This window comes from Bubalus kerabau, chromosome 14 (assembly GCF_029407905.1).
Source record: "Bubalus kerabau isolate K-KA32 ecotype Philippines breed swamp buffalo chromosome 14, PCC_UOA_SB_1v2, whole genome shotgun sequence".
Classification (NCBI taxonomy): domain Eukaryota; kingdom Metazoa; phylum Chordata; class Mammalia; order Artiodactyla; family Bovidae; genus Bubalus; species Bubalus kerabau.
The window spans coordinates 34,831,152-34,846,597 of record NC_073637.1 but is presented as its reverse complement, the minus strand read 5'-3'; the positions used below and the strand labels follow the sequence as shown (position 1 = coordinate 34,846,597).

Below are 15,446 nucleotides of genomic sequence, written 5' to 3'. Positions count from 1 at the left end.
CTTACAATTGAGAGCCTCTCAAATATAATGATATCTAGAAATTCTTGATAAAAAGCAGAGACATTACTTTGCTGACAAAGGTCTGTATAATCAAGGCTATGGTTTTTCCAGTAGTCATGTGAGAGTTGGACCATAAGCAAAGCTGAGCACTGAAAAATTGATGCTTTTGAACTGTGGTGTTGGAGAAAACTCTTGAGAGTCCCTTGGACTGCAAGGAGATCCAACCAGTCCATCCTAAAGGAAATCAGTCCTGAATATTCATTGGAAGGACTGATGCTGAATCTGAAGCTCCAGTACTTTGGCCACCTGATGTGAACAGCTGACTCATCTGAAAAGACCCTGATGCTGGGGAAGATTGAAGGCAGGAGGAGAAGGGGATGAAAGAGGATGAGATGGTTGGATGCCATCACTGACTCTATGGACATGAGTTTGAGCAAGCTCCGGGAGTTGGTGATGGACAGGGAAGCCTGGCAGGTTGCATCCCATGGGGTCACAAAGAATTGGACATGACTGAGCGACTGAACTGAACTGAACTGAGGATTTCTCAAAACTTATTTTACCAAAAATTTGTTTTTAATAGTTTTTCATGTGATTGGATTTAAAGAAGCAGATACTGTCTGATTCTATAATCCATTACGAAGATATCATACTCTGAAAGTGAAAGTGAAAGTGAAGTCGCTCAGTCGCGTCCGACTCTTTTCAACCCCATGGACTGTAGCCTACCAGGCTCCTCCCTCCATGGGATTCTCCAGGCAAGAGTACTGGAGTGGGTTGCCATTTCCTTCTCCAATCATACTCTGGGGGCAAACAAAGAGAAAACCAGGCTGTAAAATCAAGAAAAATAGGAGAGGAGAAATACTTCTAGAATAAGAGTATGTGCTGTGCTGTGCTTAGTCATTCAGTCATGTCTGACTCTTTTTGACCCCATGGACTATTTCCTGCCAGGCTCCTGTGTCCATAGGATTCTCCAGGCAAGAATACTGGAGTGGATTGCCATGCTCTGCTTCAGGGGATCTTCCCAACCCAGTGATCAAATCCAGGTCTCCCAGATTGCAGGTGGATTCTTCACAGTCTGAGCCACCAGGGAAGCCCCAAATGAGAGTATCAGATCAGATCAGATCAGATCAGTCGCTCAGTCGTGTCCAACTCTTTTCGACCCCATGAATTGCAGCATGCCAGGCCTCCTTGTCCATCACAAACTCCTGGAGTTCACTCAGACTCATGTCCATCAAGTCAGTGATGTCATCCAGCCATCTCATCCTCTGGCGTCCCCTTCTCCTCCTGTCCCCAATCCCTCCCAGCATCAGAGTCTTTTCCAATGAGTCAACTCTTCGCATGAGGTGGCCAAAGTACTGGAGTTTCAGCTTTAGCATCATTCTTTCCAAAGAAATCCCAGGGCTGATCTCCTTCAGAATGGACTGGTTGGATCTCCTTGCAGTCCAAGGGACTCTCAAGAGTCTTCTCCAACACCACAGTTCAAAAGCATCAATTCTTTGGCACTCAGCTTTCTTCACAGTCCAACTCTGACATCCATGCATGACCACAGGAAAAACCATAGCCTTGACTAGACGAACCTTTGTTGGCAAAGTAACGTCTCTGCTTTTGAATATGCTATCTAGGTTGGTCATAACTTTCCTGCCAAGGAGTAAGCATCTTTTAATTTCATGGCTGCAGTCACCATCTGCAGTGATTTTGGAGCCCAGAAAAATAAAGTCTGACACTGTTTCCACTGTTTCCCCATCTATTTCACATGAAGTGATGGGACTGGATGCCATGATCTTCGTTTTCTGAATGTTGAGCTTTAAGCCAACTTTTTCACTCTCCACTTTCACTTTCATCAAGAGGCTTTTGAGTTCCGTATAGACAGCTCAAAAAATCTGCTTGTCTAAATATACAATGAGAATGTAACACAGGGAAAAACCACTAAAATCAACTTTTTAAAAACTCTGGAAATTAGTGAAAGGCTTACAATAATCCATAGAACATTCATTAAAGAAAAGCACAAAGGTCTGACTAGTCAAGGCTATGGTTTTTCCTGTGGTCATGTATGGATGTGAGAGTTGGACTGTGAAGAAAGCTGAGCGCTGAAAAATTGATGATTTTGAACTGTGGTGTTGGAGAAGACTCTTGAGAGTCCCTTGGACTGCAAGGACATCCAACCAGTCCATTCTGAAGGAGATCAGCCCTGGGATTTCTTTGGAGGGAATGATGCTAAAGCTGAAACTCCAGTACTTTGGCCACCTCATGCGAAGAGTTGACTCATTGGAAAAGACTCTGATACTGGGAGGGTTTGAGGGCAGGAGGAGAAGGGGACGACAGAGGATGAGATGGCTGGATGGCATCACTGACTTGATGGACGTGAGTCTGAGTGAACTCCAGGAGTTTGTGATGAACAGGGAGGCCTGGCGTGCTGCGATTCGTGGTGTCGCAAAGAGTTGGACATGACTGAGCGACTGAACTGAACTGAACTGAATGTTAATATCCTTCTCTCTGGTTCCGTGGGAGCCTTGCAAATCAGAATCCTCACAACAATGGTAACTATGAAACAGGCAGCCTATGGTCTACTAGAGGGGGCAAAACAGATTTAGAGTTCTCAAATATCTAGAAATTTGTCACTATTTGACATATATGGAAATGCCTCACTGGTATTTTTTTTTTTTTTTTTTAATATCACTCAGTGAGATACTCTGTCTGTATAGCATTTGTCAAAAACAATCAGGGGTAATAGTTTTATATGGCAGCTGCCTGAGGCAAACAAGAGACTTACCAAAAAATTAAAAAGAAAATACAGTAAATGACATGTCCACAGGAAGTTTTCAAAAACTCAACATAGCTGTGTAGCTCTAGAAGGCCACACAGATGTTCAGTGCTATGCATCTATTCAGGAAAGATCTGATAAGGATCTCACCTCTGGTTGACTTAGAGGCTCTATTTAAGCCATGCTGTAAACTTCTGGAATGTTCATGGCATACATCAATACTTTGTCCAATCATTGTGCAAATCACATGAGCAGTGTGCTCAGTCATGTCCAGATCTTTGTGACTCCATGGACTGCAGCCTGCAGGTGCCCCTGTCCATGAGATTCTCCAGGCAAGAATACTGGAGTGGGCTGCCATTTCCCCTTCAGGGGAATCTTTCAAGGATTGCGTCTGCATCTCTTGCATCTCCTGCATTGGCAGGGAGATTCTTTACTGCTGTGCCACCTGGGAAGTCCAGTCACTAGCTGACAACTAAGTTACTGAGCAAAGACTTCAGTGGCTGTATACAACAAACTATATAGGCTTTACAAAATTAGTTTAGGAAAGTTAGAAAACAAGAAGTCACGATATCACATATGGCAATAAATGTGAAAGCATGGCCCATAAGTGGGGAAAAAAATGCAGTCAACAGAAACTCCCTGAGGAAGCTGAGATGATGGAATTTCCAGACAAAGACTTTTAATCAACTACTAGAAATATATTCAAGGCGCTAAAGGAAATCATGTCAGATAATTCAAATATGAGAATAAACTCTTACACAGTGGAGATAATCAACAAAGAGATACAAATTATAAAAGGATAGGTCAACTGAAATCCAGTCTGAGGAACACACACACACACGCACACAAGAAAAATGAACAGTTACTCAGATACTGTATAGGACACCAGCAAGTATATCAAATACATACAACTGGAGCAAGAATTAGTGACTTGCTTCCAAAGAATTGTATAAAAAGGTGGATTAAAAGTAACCTTACAATGGAGAAGCCAGCAAACAGTACCATGGCCTGGTGATGTAGAGTATCATCATGTCAATTGCACATACTCTCTAATATTAAATGATGAGGGTGTTTCACCTTCTTGGTCTTTTCTCCCAAAATACATAACCACAGTCTAATCATGAGAAAACTGTTAGACAAATCCTAATTAAGCAGCATTCTACAAAATTCTTGACCTGTATTCCTCAAAAGGTTCAAGGTCATGGAAAATAGGGAAAGACTGAGAAACTGTTAAAGACCAGCAGGGATTAGGGAAACATGATGAGTAAATAAAGTCTGCTGCTGCTGCTGCTAAGTCACTTCAGTCGTGTCCGACTCTGTGCGACCCCAGTTAATAGTAGCATTGGTTTATTAGTTTTGTAAACTTAACCAACGTATTATGTCATGTTGACCTAAGGTTAACTGTAAAGGTAATATATAAATTTTCTGTATTATTTTGGCAATGTTTCTGGAATTCTAAATTATTCTAAACTAAAGAATTAAGAATAAAAATATAATTTAGATTTTGGGTCATGCTTTTGTAAGAAATAAATATGCATGTTTAAATTTTTAAATTAGCATTAACACAAAAACATACACAGAAGGAAAGAATATTGAAACATAACACACTACTAAATTATATAATATTACTATCAAAATTAGTTTTGATATGTTTTCAATGAGATTGCCAACTGCAACCTTTTAACACTAACTTCTGTTAATTCAAAATACACTTAATGAGAATGCCCAATGTTTATTATAATTTGGGGTTCCTAAAAATATAGGTAGTTTAAGTTGGAACCTAACAGTCAAGATACAAATCTGAGAATCTGATCTCTGATGAATATATTTATATTTTTCATCCAAACCCTAGAACAGATAGTAAACTACCTTGCTGTTTTCGACAGCTGGAAAGTCCAGCTTTTTGTTTCCCTTTTCACACCTGAGGCTGCTTTTCCAGGTAACAGACTTTATACAGCATCATCCTGCCAGCCTCCCGGTCTTAAGCAGACCCAGAGTCAAATCTGCTGTTTTTATGTACAGTGAGACCTCAGACCCCAGGGCCTCAGACCTACATCCAAACCTGAGGTCTCAGTGGGTCACAACCATATTAGTTCCCACTTCATCTGGCTCTTGTTTCTTTATTTTGGGCATCTCTGCTGATTTGTTTCTTTGGTTTGGCTTTTCATTTGTTTGCTCATTTTCGATTTGGTTGTTCATGTAAGGAAGATCCCCTGGAGAAGAAATGGCAACCCACTTCAGCATTCTTGTTTGGGAAATCCCATGGACAAAGGAGCCTGGCAGGCTACATCCATGGGGTTGCAAAGAGTTGGACACTACTTGCTGACTAAACAACAATTCATTTTTAAAAATCCAAAATGTAGTCAGAGGGTGCTGGCTGGCTTGACTGAGGCTGTTTAATGACATGTGCCTTTGTAGATGTTGAACCTACTGACTAGGGGACCTGACCCTCAATCTTACTCCACACTTATTCCCTTAAATTTCAGCCTTTCTTCTTCTCCATCCTCATATTTGATGTCTAAACTTAACTTACAGATAGAAATGCAGCCTAGAGAAATAAGGTCCAGAGATTAACAACACCATGGAGAAAATTCTGAAAACACAACCCTCTGATTCCTTCATTCCAGTACTTCTCAGTCTTTAGAATAAGCAAAGATCAACTGAGGAGCTTATTAGAAATGCAGAATTCAGAGTTCCATGCACAGAGATTCTGATTGACTAGGTCTGAAGTGGAGTCCAGTAACATGAATAGCAAACGAGTACCCCGGTAGGTGCAAGTGCCTACCATTTCAGTTACTTAGTGACTTCAGATCATAATCTGGGCAATTAAAAACAAGCATAGTCCTGACATGAGTTTTTAAAATTTCTGATGTAGACTTTTATACCAAAATCAGAGTAGAAAGAAAAAGTCTACTTAAGGAGTCTGCTTCTCTTGTTTATAATAAAAGTTTTTAAAGCTTCCCATTGAATTATTCAAGACATATTTTCCTAAATGGTGCTGTTTTATAAAACTTACTTGTGATAAGTCTTAGTTTTAAATGAGGCAATAAGAAATATGCACCACTACGAATATTCCGACATTATTTTGAAAGTTTCCGCCAAGATAATTTTGTCTCAAGAGAAATCTGAAAATTCCATAAAATTATCTACATATAATTTATAGGAAGTTGAGTCAAGAAACAGGTGTTACCACTGGAATGATGACTCTTGTCCTTTTCCTATTCATACATTTCTAATATATGAGCCTCTAGACACTAAATCAGACTCTGGGATGACACAGATTTATGTCATTTATTTTCTTTCACTGAGAAAATAAAGAGGTAAATGATCTGTATATATCTTGCCAGCTGTTCCACAAACCTCATACATTGAATACAAACTGAGACAGGAGAGAATCTGCCTGCAATACAGGAGACCTGTGTTCGATCCCTGGGTCAGGAAGATCCCCTGGAGAAGGGAATGGCTACCCACTCCAGTATTCTTGCCTGGAGAATTCCACTGACAGAGGAGCTAGGCAGTCTGCAGTCTCAGAGTCAGACACGACTGAACGACTAACACTTTCACTTTCACTTTCATCATAACCTCAGTGGCTCCATCTTACACTTGACCCAGTTCTTAAATGTTGGATCCTGCTCTGGAAAAGTACTTGCATCTCTGTGCTATGAGTTTGGCTACATTGCCAACTAGCATTCCATTTCCAGATGGCTCCTATTACCACTTAATTATTTTCAAATCCTGATTTTATTTCAAACAATTTACCATTGTCAAGGGTCACCTCCAAGTACAACATGGCTGAAATCAAATATTTTTGGTTCTAGGTCTATGGTTAGGAGAGTTGAAGAATGACCTTCTGCAGAGTAATTGATAGACCATATGGCAAAATCTGTAGCTAAACTCTAAACCCAACATTAAAATTTTAATAAAACTATAGATATTTTTATGAAAATTATTCAGTTGCAATTATTATTTATTTATTGATAAACAAGTCAGTACCAAATTAATCTATTTATTAATTCATTAAATTTTCAGATATTTATTGAGGTCTTAATATGCAACTAAATAAGAAGACAAGAACAGAGTCATTTCCTCTATGAAGTTGCATTCTAATAGAAGATAAGATGATTACAACTTATCGTGAAAATCTTGTGAAAGTATATGCAGAAAGACAATATGATCAGATGACAAGAGTTGAAGAAAGTTTGGGGAATTTTTAATTTCCTTTGCATTAATAACCTATTTTCTAGACTTAATACTGATTGGAGACATACGGACTTGAGGGAAAGGAATTAAGTCTGAATTTAGACTTGAATTAAATACACTTTTGATCAATATTTTCTTGATTTTAGTTTTAGTTCATTAAAATTATGCACACACATAGAATTAATACACTATGCATCTTATAAGGGTGTTGTTTACCTGGTCATGCTCATGTTGGGCACATATGTGCTGAATCTAAGAGAGTTAAACTATCCCAATTACATACACTGCCTTTATACACCACACACATGAACACACACACACATTCCCTTGAAGGGTTTGTTTAATGCAAAATTTACAAAGACCTAAAAAAATCTGATGAAAACTATTAAATCCAAACTCTAGAATGAGAGTTTCCATATCTTTAAATGTGTGGGGAGTAAGGGGTATAAACGTGCTTGCCTTTGTTTTCGTAAAAGTTGTGGGCCACTTGTTCTTTTAGGTTTGGAGGATTCTCTTTTTATCCTACGCTGCCCTTCTCCTAGATTATTTTACTTAGGATCCCTTGTGTTAAAGATCTTCTAAATTACTCTCCTATTAAAAATAGATTAAAAGATAAATTACTCTTTATTTTCATACTTGCTTAAACTACAGTCTACTTTCTGAGTCTTCATCAGTTGTTTTCTAAAGGTGTTTCCCTCCACTCGAGTCTGTACAGTGACAGCGTCTTACTCACTGCATTTCGGATGTGCCAGCCACTGCAGGTGTCTCCTCCTCTCACCTGAGCTCTTACCATATAGGTCCCCCTCCTGGCTCTGTTCTTTCTAGCCACATAAGCCTACAGTTATACAAGCAGGATCAGGATATTTACAAATGCCTTTTCACCTGGAAGAGGGATTCCCTGAATCTCTCTGGTACAGAATCATGTTACCTTGTAACATATCGGGTATCTCCGATGACTATAGCTCAAGGGAACAGTTAATTGATCACTTCACACCAATTATCATGAGGGCTAGGTTATTATTTACAATTTTTATTTCTCTCTACAGGTTACAAAAGAAAAAAAAAAGGTAAAATTCTGATATCTCATTGTTTTAAAGATCAACGTTTTTCCTCAACGATCCAGACACTAACCTCTCATCTACAATGCTGAACCCGTCTGTCTGAGAATGTCAATAACTCCTAGAGATCATGCACTGAATTACCCCCAAGTTATAGTCATTCATTCTTTATTATGGTTAAAATCCAATGACTTAAATCAGGGGCTAGATATACTAATGGTCTTAAGTACTATTACAACATTAATCTTTTTGTGAACTTAGAACAGTTTTACATATATCAATTTATTCATTTAACAAATACTGATAATTTCAACTATAATATTGAGCAGTTCCTAATATACTTCAAAACATTTTAATAACCACAAGTTATATGGATATAAATATACAGTATTAATATAAGAGTAACATTTCAAATAGACATTTTATATTGGTCTTCAGAAAGAATAATGCCTGTTTTAAGATACTACACCTCTTTTCAGAAAGTTAAGCTTATAGGTCTCTGCACCACAATTAAGACATCACTGAATCAAGATATATAGGCGGAAAGTATAGCTTCACTTTACATGTGCTCCACAAACAAGTTTGAATTTTTTGCAGATATTGTTTGATGTTAGGAAAAGAATGTACCATCATCATGAATGTCCTTTGGCTAAAAGCAATATGTCAATAAACATCAGTGTCTACTCACGTTTCTCTTGTTCTGCCTCTACTCCTTCGCTTTCTGTGTCACTTGGCAAGATCCACGGTTGATGAACTACCTGCAGTTGCTTTAAAGAGTCATCCTGCCAAAGAAGAAACTTATTTGGATTAAATTCTAGAATGATACTGTGAATACGGGTGAACACTTCAGTTCCTATGAATTACATGTCAAAAAAACATAACAAGAATTTCCTCACAACAGAAAATAATTCTAAGCTTAAATTCATTTCCATTTCATGGACATGCCACAAACTCTGAACTCATTATTTTTAACTTTCTCCTTTTAATAAGATTTAATGTCTTAATAAGAAATATCTAGGACTTCCTTCGGAGAAGGCAATGGCAACCCACTCCAGTGTTCTTGCCTGGAGAATCCCAGGAACGGGGGGAGCCTGGTGGGCTGCCGTCTATGGGGTCGCACAGAGTCAGACATGACTGAAGCGACTTAGCAGCAGCAGCAGCAGCAGGACTTCCTTGGTGGCTCAGATGGTAACGAATCTGCCTGCAATTCAGGAGACCTGTGTTCAATCCCTGGGTCAGGAAGATCCCTGGAGAAGGGAATGACAACCCACTCCAATATTGCCTGGAGAATTCCATGAACAGAGGAACCTGGCAGGCTATAATCCATGGGGTTGCAAAGAGTTGGACACGACTGAGCAACTAACATACAACACTAGACTATGTTTCTTCCTGAGTTAATGTTTTTATGAATTCCTGGCACTCATTGTGGGGAATATAATAATGAAATATTCAATATAAAACTGCATAAAATGTGTCTGTTTGCCATCAAGGTTCCAATTCCTTTACATGTGATTAAGGATTAGTAGGATTCAGAGAACAGTCTCAACTTTACCCTTTAGTACTACTTCACCACCTTCTTCCTCTTATTACTTCCTATTTTCATTAATATAGTTCTTAAGTACTTCCTTGCTGCTCCACACCTCCATCACTGACCTAAGGCAGTCCCTCATCATCTCGCATCCTGACTGTAGCTATAGTCGTCTACAAGTTTTCTAGGATTAGGATTCATACCTTCCCTAATTCTCTCCACCATTTCCTTGCCATGGTGAGATTTTAACAATGGCACATGATGCATTCATTACCTCATTTATAACCCTCGAGTGGTCTTCTCATTATCCCCAGCATAAAATCACAACTCAAGGCCCTTCATGCTTCATGCTGGTCTAGCCTCTGATTTACCACCACTTCCATCTCCATTCCACCTTGACTGACACTTCCCTCCAGCTATCATTAACTGGTAGTTCCCCAACTTTCTCATTCTCTCTAATTTACTAAGATGTTTTCATATGTTATACTTCCTGCTTAGGATGCACTCTATCTGTCTCAAACATTAACAGTCCTCCCAGGGCTCAGTTGTCATCTCCATCGTGACGTTGTATGAGTTTCGATAAGTGCTCTAATGATCGATGTGCATGCATGCCTGCTAGGTCGCTTCAGTTGTGTCCGACTCTTTTGTGACTCCATGGACGGTAGCCTGCCAGGCTCCTCTGTCCATGGGATTTCCCAGGCAGGAATACTGGAATGGGTGCCAATTCTTTCTCTAGGGGATCTTCCTGAGCCAGGGATCAAACCCAAGTCCCCTGCATTGGCAGGCAGATTCTTTACCACTGAGCCACCTGGAAAGCCCTAATTTATTTTTAGGATTTAATTTTTTTTCCAGTACTGGATTTGGTCTTGCAGGAGTAAAGTACAGAAGCAGCACAAATCTGAAAAATCTTAACTTTAGAATTCTATAACAGTAGAGAGAACTACAGAAGTAAATTTTCAAAAATCTTCATGTAACAGAAAGGGATATCACATCCCTGCAGTTTTTCACATGGTGTCTCTGGGTTTAAAGAATATGAAAAATGATCTTTTTGGTCTTATAAGGTAAAATCAAATGGCAAAAGCTCTTTGTTTAAAACAGAAAAAAGTTTAAAGTGATCATGAAAAAAATGTTTTTAATTGAAAAAGCATTTTGGCTATTTAGCTTTTTGGTCCAAATCCTAAAATATGTTTTCATAAGAAAAGATATGACTAGTAAGTCAATAGTGTTACTTTTTCCCACAATAGTTCAGAATATTCAGTAATACTACTGACTGGTTTCTGGTCTTAATGGTTTTACTGTTGAACAGATAAGCTATTCTTAGTTTATTACAAATTATTTAAAGTACAAATGAAACATTAGCTTGGTAAAATTTGTAGTTTGGGAAGAACTTTAAAATGTTGAGCTGTTGGAATCAGAATCGTAGAGATAGTATAAATATTTCTATTAATAGATCATTTAAATGTTTTATTTTGGTTTTCCCTTGAATACAGTTAGTAATATAATGCACCTGTTTGCTTCATCAATGCCAACAGGCAAAACTATGTATGGCCAAAGTTCAGCCCATCAGACTACTTATAATTCTTTTTGATGGGGTCAAGGAGCTAAAATTGTGAACATTTTTAAAAACAAGAGTTGACATGTTCCTTTTTTGCCAACTTATTCAAAAAATTTTCTACAGGAATACTTAACTCTTTCTGAGCATAGTACAAACTATTTCATATTCCCAAGAGCAAGTTCTTTGGATTGCTTTTAGAAGAAATGCCATTCATCCTTTTTCTAAAACACTTTCACCATAAGTATGTAAATGTCCAGGGACCAGAAGTGGTGGGAAATAGTGACATGTATCATATGGAAAACAGTCTCTAGCCCTGTATCAACATATCATTTTATCTGCTAACAGAGTAAGTGCTTTATAAACTTTAGCAGTATTGTTATTCCACATGGCTGGTTTATTTTTGGATTCTCTAAATGCAATCCATCAGTGATTGATGTCATGTGTGGCCATAGGTTATTCTGGTTTTTTAGAGAGGAAAAAAAATGGTCCTCTGCTCAAACGCTCACATTGGATAATTTAACTCTGAGGCAACTAAATATTTCTTTCTTTTTGGTTAAGAATGAAAATAATACAGAAAACATCAGCATCAACCTTTCAAAAGGGATTATCACTTTTATTTTACTTCTCTAAAGATCTTTACTTCAAGACTCTAAAAAGTAAGTATTCCTGAAGCATGTTGCAAATAAAGCAAAATAATACTATATCCCACTTACATACATTTAATAGACTGCAAAACTGATAGAGAATTAAATCTATACTTCTGTTAAAATAAAATTCTCCCTATATAATTTATATACTTAATACAGTTTGGAAATAATTTTGTATTTGTTAATGAAATGGGTAGTATCATCAGGCTGAACACTGTAATTATTTTGCGAATTATACTTCTGTAGCTTATTTCTTTTGCATATCATCAGAGGACAATTAAAACATAAGAACAGGGAGACTTCCCCAGTGGTCCAGTGGTTAAGACTCTGCCTTCCAATGCAGAGGATGCTGCTGCTGCTGCTGCTAAGTCTCTTAAGTCATGTCTGACTCTGTGTGACCCCATAGACAGCAGCCCACCAGGCTCCCCAATCCCTGGGATTCTCCAGGAAAGAACACTGGAGTGGGTTGCCATTTCCTTCTCCAATGCATGAAAGTGAAAAGTGAAAGTGAAGTCGCTCAGTCGTATCCGACTCCTAGTGACCCCATGGACTGCAGCCTACCAGGCTCCCCCGTTCATGGGATTTTCCAGGCAAGAGTACTGGAGTGGGCTGCCATCGCCTTCTCCGAATGCAGAGGATGAAGGTTCCAAAACTGATCAGGAAACTAGGATACTGCATGCCCCAGGGTGCAGCCAATTTTTTTTTTTAAACTAAAATAAACACAACATTGTAAATCAACTATATTTCAATTAAAATTAAAAATAATTAAGAACAGGAAAGTGATACATTTGAGAAAATATAAGTTTGAATGAACAAGATCTGGGAAAAGAAAAAAGGAGCAATAACAAAGTTACAACAATATGGTAGATTATGAAAAACATTACAAAATAAACACAAGCTGCTAAAAAAAATTTATCCAACAAATTTGCTACATTACACTATGTACTGGTATTGCCCTCAGATAAAAGAAATGTTCACATATTGAGTTATAAGGAAGTCTTCTGGCTTGTGCATGAGTTAACTTGAATCTGATCCTAACTAAAATAGCCTGTTTGTGGCCTATCAAACATACATTGCACATCTGCTTTAATTATTAGAGAAAAGGGCACATTGACCAAAGAATAAAGAATGTCCATGTTAAAAATAAAGATTAAATGCCTCTCTTCCTGGGACACCAATGTTGGGCCTCCTTCAATGATAAGACTCCCTTCCCAGGTGCCAAGGCCACACTGACTTGCTGTGTACTTGCTGGACTGTTCTTTTTTTTGAAACCTTGAAGAAATGTAGCCCTGACTTGTTTGATGTTCTTTGTTCTGACAAGATACAAACCTGTGCTGAAAATCCTGCATCTCCTGAACAGTTTCTCAGAGTCATCTGGGAAGTAGGCTTCTGGGCTAGTCCTCAGTTTGGCTCAAAAAATACTTTTTTCTATGTTTCTTATTGATTGTTTACTGATTATTTTCATGACACCTCCATCTTATTTCTTAACTCATTCCTTTTTGTGGTTTTTCTATTCAAGGAAATTATAGGATGACATTGTAAAAACTTTGAAAGTAACAAAAGATGATTGGGTAGAGCCAATGAAAAACAAGTCATTTTTCTGGCAAGCCCTTTCATTTGTCTGATTTTATGAAGGCACTCTTTCATTGACTTTGAGCTATGTTATAGCTGTGCAATTTATAGAAATGTATAGTAGTGCAAATAATTCTTGTCTGTATAAAAGCAAACTGTGTCTACTTGAATGCACTTGATTAGTAACCTATAGATATTGATCAATTTTGCCATTTTTTACATCTATTTATAACTTCATTGAACATTCTTTATTAGACTACACATGTGAGGATTGAATTCTCCTTAGAACTGGCTGTAACATCTTACTGGTTTCCTCATTCATTAGTGAGTTGAATTTTGACATATTCATTTTATATCTTTATGAAAGCCATCATTATCATAACTTTTTAAAAATTACTATCCTTTAACAACATGTATTGATTCTTACTAAATATCAATGACAAAACAGGGTTTCCCTGAAGAAAAGCTTTGTTTTCTATTTTTCTAGAAATGAGAAATAAAATTATGATGCTGCATTCTAGTTATTTCCATTTTTAAAAAGTAAATCCTTGTGCATGATAAAAAGCAAAGACCTCTTATTATTATAGGAGAATAATGTCATGCACACTCCTTCAAAAGTATAGTTGGAACTTCATTACAGTAATGATCACAGAATATACCACAGGAGGAAAAGATGCCAAAATCGGCATGAAAAGCAATTCTAAGTTATTTGGCTGCATAGAATCAATCCTCTTTCCAGTTCAGATGGTACAGCTGACAAAATCAACCTCAACAGATTTGAAAAGACCTGTCTGCTCAACGTGCTTCTTTTCCTGTCTGACACCCTCGGAGACTGTGACGCTGCGTCTCAACACCTTGAGTTAGTTTCCCGCCTCTGTGTGTTGTCTCCGGCCCTCAGCTAACTTCCTGAAGTTACGAGGAACCACTCGAAACTGCTCTGGTGTGCGTGCATGCTCAGTCACTTCAGTCCTGTCCAACTCTTTGAGACCCCGTGGACTGTAGGCCACTAAGAATCTCTGTCCATGGGATTTTCCAGGCAAGAATAGTGGAGTGGGTTGCTATTTCCTCCTCTAGGGGATCTTTCTAACCCACAAGTCTCCTGTGGCTCCTGTATTGGAGGTGGATGGATTCCCATAGAGCCATCAGGGAAGATGCTCTTGAACAAGTTTAAAAAATCATTAACTTCAGTCTTGAGCTCTTTACAGATACTCAATCATTTAAACTGACAATATTCATCTGATGAATATATATGCAAATTAATACATTTCTCTAATAATTAGGACATTTTTAAGCAGTATACTATGCTTGTTGGTGTTGTATAGTCACTAAGTAATGTCCAACTCTTTTGTAACCCCATGGACCTGTAGTCCACCAGGATCCTTTGTCTGTGGAGTTCTCCAGGCAACAGTACTAGAGTAGGTTGCCATTTCTTTCTCCAGGGGATCTTTCTGACCCAGGGACTGAATCTGGGTCTCCTGCATTGGCAGGCGGATTCTTTACCGTTGAGCCACCAGGGAAACCCATATTGTATGCCACTTTCCAATTACTCCTCTTGGAAATGTGATATTTTAAATGGGTTAGCTTCTCTACAAAAGGTATGGCAAGCTTTGCAAGTATTTGGTTTTAAGTTTTAGTTTTCAATTATATATACATATTTTTTTTGAGTGAATGTTAACATTATAATTTTAACAGCTAAGACTTTTGCAATGTGAAAATTTTATTCCTATCCTGAGTTATTAGGTACCTTACACGTAAAGAACACATAATTTCTTTTTAAACTGTTAGAACCATTTTGAGGATCAAGAGAAGTAAACTATTACAAAATATCTTCTTTTCATTTTGCCAAGAATACAAATCTTATCTGAAAAAATAAGTAATACATTAAAAATATAGAAAATATAGACATTTCATTTTAGCTTTCCCTTTAGAGGAGACTATATTGTCTCCTTAATTTTGATTTAGGTCTGAATAGAATTGCCTAACATCATGTGGTTATGATTCTATCTAATTATAAGACTAAATTTACAAAATACAAAAAAAATGGGGGACTTTGATGTTCAAACTTTAGCAAGAAATGTTAAATATAATAAAAATGTAAACTCTATGGTTTATTTGAGTTTTAGTGTGT

At 37.7% G+C, this 15,446-nt stretch overlaps 1 protein-coding gene across 4 annotated transcripts in view; it reads right to left on the bottom strand.

Annotated features, from left to right (window-relative positions):
• The window catches only part of C14H8orf34 (chromosome 14 C8orf34 homolog), a 354,631-nt gene that overhangs the window by 13,432 nt on the left and 325,753 nt on the right, over positions 1-15,446 (bottom strand). For 3 of the 4 annotated variants that reach the window (XM_055546196.1, XM_055546195.1, XM_055546198.1), the window contains one exon: positions 8,705-8,798. In XM_055546196.1, coding sequence (XP_055402171.1) covers positions 8,705-8,798 — 94 coding nt within the window. Of the gene's footprint in view, positions 1-8,704; positions 8,814-15,446 lie in introns of all 4 variants that reach the window. The other variant, XM_055546197.1, reaches the window with a different exon arrangement.